The sequence below is a fragment of the Triticum aestivum genome, chromosome 7A, assembly GCF_018294505.1.
Source record: "Triticum aestivum cultivar Chinese Spring chromosome 7A, IWGSC CS RefSeq v2.1, whole genome shotgun sequence".
Classification (NCBI taxonomy): Eukaryota; Viridiplantae; Streptophyta; class Magnoliopsida; order Poales; family Poaceae; genus Triticum; species Triticum aestivum.
Window position 1 is genome coordinate 266,935,337 of NC_057812.1, and position 10,777 is coordinate 266,946,113.

Consider the following 10,777-nt stretch of genomic DNA (forward strand, 5'->3'; position numbering starts at 1 on the left):
AGGCATTACTTTTGGGATGACCCACATCTTTATAAAGAAGGAGTAGATGGTGTTATTAGACGTTGTGTACCTGAGCATGAAAAGGAACAGATCATACGCAAGTGTCACTCCGAGGCTTATGGAGGGCACCATGCTGGAGATAGAACTGCACATAAGGTATTGCAATCTGGTTTTTATTGGCCTACTGTAACGCCCTGAGACCGATGTGCCAGGTGTCCTCTAGTTATTCGCTGTTGTTGCCTTGTCTTTGCTTGCGTGTCATGCATTTCATATCATGTCATCATGTGCATTGCATCATCAGGTTTTCAAAACTTGCATCCGTCCCAGTCTCCCCGTTCTTTCCGTTACCTGTTCTGAGCCCAGACACACTTGCACACGCCCGCGGCATGTCCGAAATAGTATTTTATAAGTGTCCAGAAAATGTTCTCAGAATGGGATGAAAGTTGGCGTGCGGTGTTTTTATGTTGTAGGTAGGCTGCCTGTCAATTTTCGTCGCATTCGGAGTTCATTTGACGCCCCAACGGTTAACTTTAGCGGCAGTATAGCCGGTCTAACGTCGGACGTCTTCAGTCTCCGGAAACAGTCGCCGGGCCTCCCTCTCTTCTCTTCTCTCGGCTCGATACCATCTACACAGCTCACTACCTACCGCCAGGTCCAATCTAACCTCTTTCGTCAGCCCGCAGCCCCCCTCGCCCGCGTCCGAAAGTTGTCCCGAACCCGACCCGGACTGTCGCCACCTTTGTGTCCGGATCATCCCCAAACGTCTACAAAATGTCTCCGTTTTGTTAATTGGGCTTCCTAACCTATATTTTTCTCGACCGCCCGATAACGATCGGATGGACCGTATAGCCCCTAAACTTAATCCCACCGATATATATAAGAGGACCAAACCCTAAAATCTAGGGAGATGTCCCATCCATCAAATCCTCCTCCGCCGCCACTGTTTTTCTCCCACCTCGGGATCCCCTTCACACCAACCACACACTACCTCTCAATCCCCACTCAGCCAACCACCGAGACCACAACCACCTCCTCCCACCTCAGGATCCTCCCAGATCACCATCGTCAAACCCACACACCTCGCCGATCTCCGCTGCTCTTCGCTTCCCAACCGGTGCCAACCACCGAGACCATAGCCAGACCTCTCCTGCTCCTTTCCTTCTCCTTCCCTGCCTCTACTCCCTCCTCTCACATCTCTCTCTTTCTCTCTGTACAGCTGCAACAGGGAGCACGCCAGGCGCCATGGCCGCCGAAGGAACTCCGCCGCCTCACCGAATCCACGCCTCCATCTCTCCCCTGCATCAAGGTCGCCATCCCTGCTGGACCTGCAGGACGCCAAGTCCAACACCATGGGCACCTGCTCTGCCCGATCCCGCCTCTGTCTCGACTTCGCCGTGCTCCTCCTCTGCCCCGAGCCTCTGCCGTGACCAGCACCGGAGCAGCAGGGCCGCCAGCGCGCCCGTTGCCTCCTCCTCGCGCGCCTGCCGCCCTCGCCTTCTCTCTTCTTCCCCTTTTTCGTTCGGCTTCTTTGATTAAATCTCTCTCTCTCTCCCTGTCCTTGCCTCGAACAGGAGCACCAGCCGGCGCAACCATCATCGGAGATGGGCTCCCGCAGGCCGAATCCGACGCGGCCCGTGTCCTCGCCCTCGTCCCCGCCTCCAGGGTGCCGCACCGCCCACAGGAGACCACCTGCGTTGTCCGCCAAGTCCCTGCCGCCCCTGCATCCCCTGCAATGAGCTGGAGCTCGCCCGATGCCACCTCGCCTCCCTGACCCGATTGGACACCAGATCCGGCCATCTCCGACGCATACCCGCCGGTTCCCGTCGCCAGAACCTCCCCGGCGCCTGTGTCGCCCTGAACCTGTCGCTACAGTTTTCCTTCAGAACGAGAAGAGCAACTCACCGCCCCGCTCGACTGGATTGACCGCACCTCCATGCGCCTGGGATGCCTCCTCTTTGTTCGTTGACCGAGGCCCAGTCCCCACCTCCATACATCTAGGCCTTTGGCCCATGGTGAGCAGCACCCGAGCCCCTGTGCAATGTTGGGTCGTCCTCTGTTTCGGCCCATAGGTTTTTTTTTCTTTGTGCGATTTTATCATTTTCGAGAGATTGTGGTTTTTACAGAAAAGCCCCTGTTCTTCATGCATTTAATAACTTCACAACCGTGCATCGGATCTAAATAAATTATATATGAAAGTTGCTTAGAATTTTGTCTAGTTTAATAATATGCAACTTTCATTCATGTTTGAAATGTTTAAAATGATGTTTGATTAAATTTGCTCCTATGTCATGTTAAAATGCTTTAATTCATAACTAAATAATCGTAGCTCCAAACTTAACAAACTTTATATGTAAATGGGGTTGAAAAATGCCTAGTTTAACATGGTGGCATCACTTCGCATGTTTAACAACCCTAAAATTGTGTTTAGGGCAGAACAGTACCAAACCTAATATTTGCATATGGGGATTTACCGGAATTGTTGTTCGTTGCTTCCGGCCTCATTTAAACTTGCCTAGGTAGATAGTTTCATTATGCTTCACCTCTTGCCATGCTAACAGCATTTAATCTTGTTGGGTACATAACCGAGAGAGAACTAAATTAATGAATGTGGTGTTTCGTCAATATGCAACGAGCAACTCGTTGCATATTGATCTCCACTTAATTTGTAGAATTGCTTGTGCACTTTGCCATGCCATGCTTCATTAAACCGGACATGCATCATACTTGATTGTGCATCATGCCATGTTTATGTGGTGGATGTTTTACTATGTTGTTTGCTTCTTTCCGGTGTTGCTTCTTCGGGTTGGTTCCAATAACGTCGTGTGTGTGAGGATCCGTTTGTCTATGTCCATTTGTCTTCTTCATGGACTCGTTCTTCTTCCTTGCGGGATCTCAGGCAAGATGACCATACCCTCGAAATCACTTCTATCTTTGCTTGCTAGTTGCTCGCTCTTTTGCTATGCCTATGATGTGATACCTACCACTTGCTTATCATGCCTCCCATATTGTTGAACCAAGCCTCTAACCCACCTTGTCCTAGCAAACCGTTGTCTGGCTATGTTACCACTTTGCTCAGCCCCTCTTATAGTATTGTTAGTTCCAGGTGAAGATTGAAGCTTGTTCCATGTTTGGAACATGGATATTCTTGTTGGGATATCACACTATCTCTTATTTAATTAATGCATCTATATACTTGGTAAAGGGTGGAAGGCTCGGCCTTATGCCTGGTGTTTTGTTCCACAATTGTCGCCCTAGTTTCCATCATATCAGTGTTAAGTTACCGGATTTTGCGTTCCTTACGCGGTTGGGTTATAATGGGAACCCCTTGACAGTTCGCCTTGAATAAAACTCCTCCAGCAATGCCCAACATTGGTTTTACCATTCGCCACCTAGCCTTTTTTCCCTTGGGTTCTGCAGACTCAAGGGTCATCTTTATTTAAACCCCCCCTGGGGCCAGTGCTCCTCTGAGTGTTGGTCCAAACAAAGCCACTTGCAGCGCCACCTCGGGGAAACTCGAGGGCTGGTTTTAGTTGTACGTAGTGCTCATCTGAGTGTGCCCTGAGAACGAGATATGTGCAGCTCCTATCGGGATTTGTCGGCACATTTGGGCGGTGTTGCTGGACTTGTTTTACCATTGTCCAAATGTCTTGTAACCGGGATTCCGGGTCTGATCGGGTCTTCCCACTAGAAGGAATATCCTTCGTTGACCGTTAGAGCTTGTGATGGGCTAAGTTGGGACACCCCTGCAGGGTTTTGGACTTTCGACAGCCGTGCCCGCGGTTATGGGCAGATGGGAATTTGTGAATGTCCGGTTGTAGAAAACCTGAAGTTGACCTTAATTAAAATACATCAACCGCGTGTGTAACCGTGATGGTCTCTTTCCAGCGGAGTCCGGGAAGTGAACACGGTGTTGGAGTTATGCTTGACGTAGGTTGTTTTAGGATCACTTCTTGATTATAGTTGTTCGACCGTGCTTTTGCCTTCCCTTCTCGCTCTCATTTTCGTATGTTAGCCACCATATATGCTAGTCGCTTGCTGCAGCTCCACCTCATACCTTTTACCTTACCTATGAGCTTAAATAGTCTTGATCGCGAGGGTGTGAGATTGCTGAGTCCCGGTGACTCGCAGATACTTCCAAAACCAGTTTGCAGGTGCCGATGTTACCGAGCAGGTGACGCAACCAAGCTCAAGGAGGAGCTCGATGAAGATCTTGTCCTTTATGTTGATCCGCTTCCAGTTGATCAGTAGTGGAGCCCAGTTGGGGTCGATCGGGGATCTGTGTAGCTTTTGGGGTAGTCTTTTTTATTTTGGTTCCGTAGTCGGACCTTGATTGTATCTGGTTGATGTAATGCTTTATTCATGTATTTGTGTGAAGTGGCGATTGTAAGCCAACTATGTATCTCTTTCCCTTATGTATTACATGGGTTGTGTGAAGATTACCTCACTTGCGACATTGCTTTCAATGCGGTTATGCCTCTAAGTCGTCCTTCGACACGTGGGAGATATAGCCGCATTGAGGGCGTTATAAGTTGGTAATCAGAGCCTTCCCCGACCTTAGGAGCCCCCTGCTTGATCGAATCGCTGGCGTTATTGAGTCTAGAAATGTTTTGAGTCATTTAGGATTATATATATCGGAGAGTTAGGAATTCTTCTTACTCCTCAGTCCCTTCGTCGCTCTGGTGAGGCATCCTGACGTAGAGTTTTGACTCTTCTCTTCTGAAATTTCACTAAAAAAAATTTAGGATCACACGGGTATCTTGGAATCGTTCCGATGGTTTTGTGACGAGAACATTGTTCTTGGTGCCTCCTGTCATTTAGGGGATGTGGCAGTGTCCCGGGGAGTTGAGCTCCGAGGTGTTGTCGTCACAATTTTATCGTTGCAGTTCTGGAATACCTGAGTTTAGGTTCGCCGACATCGAAAATCTCTTTTATGTAGTTGTTGGTGAGATAACCTCGACGCCAGCCAGTACTGAGTTCGGGAGTATTGCCATAACTCGTATGACAGATGCTTTTCGAAGGTTGACATAAATGATTTCTGAAGGTTTCTTGGTTATGTGTTGAAGGATGGATACAACTGGATGTAGGATTTGCTAGTTTTGGGTGAGATATTATGCTTCCCCTGTATCCCCAACACCTGATTGCATAACCGGAAAATTTCGGGAGTTTATAAGTGGGAATTCAAGTAGCTCTTAGGATATCTTTCCGACAGATGTATGATATGAAATTGGGGTTCGACGTCTAGTGGTCCGCCTATCCACGGTTGGTTTTACAGTGGTCTCATTGTGTCTTAAAGAGTCCTTGGCTATGCCGACTCGGGGACGCTTCGTATGTCATGTGCACTGCCTTGTACACGATGGTGCTATACGATCGAGCCCATGTAGGCCCCACCACAAAAACTTCGGACGAAATCTCTATCATATGTTTGTTCCGGCTTATTCTGCAAGCCAATCCTTTGTTTTTGTTTTGAGTTGTGGTATTCGAGTTGCTTCGAAGTCAAATGTGGATTCCATACCTTCTCTAAATGGTGTTCTCATACTCCGATGTGAATACTAATCCTTCTTGATAATCGAGATTGTCATGTCAATCCTTTTTCACTAGCGTGTTTCTCTTCAAGTGGATCCGATCACTTCAACATTCGCAAGATCAAGTATCAGTTCTTCTCAACGGTGTTTGTTTCATCCGTCTCTAAGTTGCCTTTGTTTTTCCCACCCACCCACCCTTTTTCCTCAAGGACTCGGATTTCTTAATCAAGTATCCTTTTATTCATGTGAAGTCTCTCCATTCCTTTTCCGTCAATGTTCTTACCCGACGATTCTCATGAAGATTCTAATGGAGCTTCAAGCTCATCATTCTCGGTTTTCTTTCTTCTCTGGTTGGTTCAATTCAAGCGTTGGTTTTGACCATAGTCCTTCCGTTTTGCCCAATACCTTCTCTTGTCGGTGCACCTCTAAATCATTAACTTTTCGTTATTCATTTGTTCCGGAGTGCTTAAGATATCTCGAAGATTCATGTATCCACTCTTCTTTCATTCAAGCTATTTCGAGGATGTTATATCATTCAAGCATTTTTATTCAACCGGTGCATTCTCCTTTTCAAGTAATCTTTTCAACGGTGTTTCTTCTGAGTGGGCCCTAACCCACAGGTCTTTTCCCAGGATCTTACCGGACTCTTCTTATTTTCTCGGAGCTATCCGTAAAAATTCTTTTCGAAGTTTGACGTAAGAATGGATTATCATCAGTCTCATGTTTTTCTCCAAGATCTGTCGAATTCTTTTCATCGTTGGATCAACCTCTTCGTTGTGATACTTCCGGAGTGTCTGAATAATTCATGGTGGTGTTTCTCGTTGTAATTCTTAGATTATGAAGACCGAAGAGGAATTTTCTCTTAATCTTGCTCCATTCTCTTCAAGATTCGTGGTTCTAGTTCAAGGCCATCCTCTCATAATTGTTTTCGATTGTCAAGATTCTTTTCACCCACCCGGAGTAATCCAGAGTATTTTCAGTTTGATTCTCCGGAGCCCATCATCTCATAAGTATTCATTCTCAGCTTTCAGCTCTCTTTCTCTAAATCTTACCGGTGCATAGTTCAAGTGATCTCTAATCAGTTCATGATCTCTTCGTTCTCATGTATCTAGATTGTCTCAAGTATGTTTGTTCATTTGCTTATTCTTACCGGTGATTCATCCTTTTATTTCATTCGTTGTTTCATCCTACCGGTGGTTCGTTGAAGACCTTCTCAAGTTATGCTATATCTATCTTAATCCTTTTTACGGGGATAAGTAGTGTGCCAAATCCATTGTTTGTCATCAGTTTAATTGATGAAGGACAATCATAATGTAATTCTTATTCTTGTTTCATCCTAATGATTAATTCTTTATTCCGGAGGCCCTTCAAATTCTCGGTTTCATTTGTTTCATCTTCTCTTTTTCCTGGAGTTCCAACCTCTTTCAATTATATTATCACGGAGATCTCTATCTAAATCATTGCGAGGCTTCAATCTTATTATTTCCATCATTCAATTATTTTGGATCATTCTTTTATTACCGGAGTTCTTCATGAAGGTTCTACATGATGGATTCATCAAGGATTTAATTCCTTCTCGAAGTGTTCATCGACATTCTTTGCTAAGAAGCTCAAGTTTTTCTTCATCTTGCTATCCGGAGTGCAATTCTTTCTTCCGAATCATTGGAGGTGGTATTATGTCATTCTTGATAATTTGAGTTCATGTTTCATGATTCACATGTTATTAAGAATGAGGTATTTTAAATCCATCAATATTGTCATTGGAGTTACCTTGGGTTATATTTCACCTAAAGCTTTCCCTAAGGATTGTTGTTATCTATGGTGCTTATAAATGATCCAATTTCTTCATTTATCCTTTCTGGTGCGACATACTTTCTCGTCAATTTGTTCATATAAATCCAATTCTTTTTCCGTGAGTGGCAGGTTGTCACCTCATAATTTGAGGTGTATTCCATAAGACCATATCAAGCTTATCCTTTTCATTGTTGGTTTTCCAACAATTCCGTTCAACCCTTCTTTTAAGGATGCTTTTCCAAATTCTATTGTGGTAGAAGATGTCTTTTTCCTCTCAATTCTTTCCTTTCCAAGAGCCAACTTCTATTCTTTCTCCCGGAGGTCTAGTGATGTTGCTCTTTTCACTCCTCATCTCGGTTTGTCAAGATCATGTTCAATTTCTTCCATTTACAGTCAAAGTGCTGTCCAAATTATATCAGTCTCTTTCCTTCTCTATCTTGTTTAACCGGAGTGTTGTGCCCGTTTGCTCAAATCCTTTTCATCCTATCAAGTCTTGTATCTCTTTTCAACCGGAGTGCTATAAGAAATTGTTCTTCCTTGTTCCTCTTTACTAACGGGGTGTTTTCAACTTCGTTCATCTCCGTTGTATTCTTTCTTTCAATTTGTTCAACTTTTCAAGGTTTCTTGGTTTCACTCGTTTGTCAAAGAAGCAACTTAGTTTTACCTCTCCTCTTTCTCTTCCGTTGTCCCTCCGGTGCCATTCTAGATCTCGGGACGAGATCCTCTCATAGTGGTGGAGTGTTGTAACGCCCCGAGACCGATGTGCCAGGTGTCCTCCAGTTATTCGCTGTTGTTGCCTTGTCTTTGCTTGCGTGTCATGCATTTCATATCATGTCATCATGTGCATTGCATCATCAGGTTTTCAAAACTTGCATCCGTCCCGGTCTCCCCGTTCTTTCCGTTACCCGTTCTGAGCCCAGACACACTTGCACGCGCCCGCGGCACGTCCGAAATAGTATTTTATAAGTGTCTGGAAAATGTTCTCAGAATGGGATGAAAGTTGGCGTGCGGTGTTTTTATGTTGTAGGTAGGCCGCCTGTCAATTTTCGTCGCATTCGGAGTTTGTTTGACGCCCCAACGGTTAACTATAGCGGCAGTATAGCCGGTCTAACGTCGGACGTTTTCGGTCTCCGGAAACAGTCGCCGGGCCTCCCTCTCTTCTCTTCTCTCAGCTCGAGACCGTCTATACAGCTCACTACCTACCGCCAGGTCCAATCTAACCTCTTTCATCAGCCCGCAGCCCACCTCGCGCGCGTCCGAAAGTTGTCCCGAACCTGACCCGGACTGTCGCCACCTTTGTGTCCGGATCATCCCCAAACGTCTACAAAATGTCTCCGTTTTGTTAATTGGGCTTCCTAACCTATATTTTTCTCGACCGCCCGATAACGATCGGATGGACCGTATAGCCCCTAAACTTAATCCCACCGATATATATAAGAGGACCAAACCCTAAAATCTATGGAGATGTCCCATCCATCAAATCCTCCGCCGCCACCACTGTTTTTCTCCCACCTCGGGATCCCCTTCGCACCAACCACACACTACCTCTCAATCCCCACTCAGCCAACCACCGAGACCACAACCACCTCCTCCCACCTCAGGATCCTCCCAGATCACCATCGTCAAACCCACACACCTCGCCGATCTCCGCTGCTCTTCGCTTCCCAACCGGTGCCAGCCACCGAGACCATAGCCAGACCTCTCCTGCTCCTTTCCTTATCCTTCCCTGCCTCTACTCCCTCCTCTCACATCTCTCTCTTTCTCTCTGTACAGCTGCAACAGGGAGCATGCCAGGCGCCATGGCCACCGAAGGAACTCCACCGCCTCACCGAATCCACGCCTCCATCTCTCCCCTGCATCAAGGTCGCCATCCCTGCTGGACCTGCAGGACGCCAAGTCCAACGCCATGGGCACCTCCTCTGCCCGATCCCGCCTCTGTCTCGACTTCGCCGTGCTCCTCCTCTGCCCCGAGCCTCTGCCGTGACCAGCACCGGAGCAGCAGGGCCGCCAGCGCGCCCGTTGCATCCTCCTCACGCGCCTGCCGCCCTCGCCTTCTCTCTTCTTCCCCTTTTTCGTTCGGCTTCTTTGATTAACTCTCTCTCTCCCTGTCCTTGCCTCAAACAGGAGCACCAGCCGGTGCCACCATCATCGGAGATGGGCTCCCGCCGGCCGAATCCGACGTGGCCCGTGTCCTCGGCCTCGTTCCCGCCTCCAGGGCACCGCGCCGCCCACAAGAGACCACCTGCGCTGTCCGCCAAGTCCCTGCCGCCCCTGCATCCCCTGCAACGAGCTGGAGCTCGCCCGATGCCACCTCGCCTCCCTGACCCGATTGGACACCAGATCCGGCCATCTCCGATGCATACCCGCCGGTTCCCGTCGACCCCGTCGCCAGAACCTCCCCGGCGCTTGCGTCGCCCTGAACCTGTCGCTGCAGGTTTCCTTCAGAATGAGAAGAGCAGCTCACCACCCCGCTCGACCGGATTGACCGCACCTCCACGCGCCTGGGCTGCCTCCTCTTCGTTTGTTGACCGAGGCCCAGTCCCCACCTCCACAGATCTGGGCCTTTGGCCCATGGTGAGCAGCACCCGAGCCCCTATGCAATGTTGGGCCGGCCTCTGTTTCGGCCCATAGTTTTTTTTCCTTTGTGCGATTTTATCATTTTCCAGAGACTGTGGTTTTTAAAGAAAAGCCCATGTTCTTCATGCATTTAATAACTTCACAACCGTGCATCGGATCTAAATAAATTATATATGAAAGTTGCTTATAATTTTGTCTAGTTTAATAATATGCAACTTTCATCCATGTTTGAAATGTTTAAAATGATGTTTGATTAAATTTGCTCCTATGTCATGTTAAAATGCTTTAATTCATAACTAAATAACCGTAGCTCCAAACTTAATTAACTTTATATGTAAATGGGGTATAAAAATGCCTAGTTTAACATGGTGACATCACTTCGCATGTTTAACAACCCTAAAATTGTGTTTAGGGCAGAACAGTACCAAACCTAATATTTGCATATGGGGATTTACCGGAATTGTTGTTCGTTGCTTCTGGCCTCATTTAAACTTGCCTAGGTAGATAGTTTCATTATGCTTCACCTCTTGCCATGCTAACAGCATTTAATCTTGTTGGGTACATAACCGAGAGAGAACTAAATTAATGAATGTGGTGTTTCGTCAATATGCAACTCGTTGCATATTGATCTCCACTTAATTTGTAGAATTGCTTGTGCACTTTGCCATGCCATGCTTCATTAAACCGGACATGCATCATACTTGATTGTGCATCATGCCATGTTTATGTGGTGGATGTTTTACTATGTTGTTTGCTTCTTTCCGGTGTTGCTTCTTCGGGTTGGTTCCGATAACGTCGTGTGTGTGAGGATCCGTTCGTCTACGTCCGTTTGTCTTCTTCATGGACTCGTTCTTCTTCCTTGCGAGATCTTAGGCAAGATGACC

General features: G+C 46.9%; 1 protein-coding gene across 1 annotated transcript; it reads left to right on the forward strand.

Moving 5' to 3' along the window:
• Window positions 1–8,543: 8,543 nt before the first annotated feature.
• On the forward strand, window positions 8,544–10,114 carry LOC123151090 (formin-like protein 5). The gene is made up of 2 exons (XM_044570869.1): window positions 8,544–8,987; window positions 9,090–10,114. Exons 1-2 carry the CDS (start codon window positions 8,775–8,777, stop codon window positions 9,945–9,947), a joined length of 1,071 nt encoding a protein of 356 aa, XP_044426804.1. The 5' UTR covers window positions 8,544–8,774; the 3' UTR covers window positions 9,948–10,114.
• Window positions 10,115–10,777: the final 663 nt, after the last annotated feature.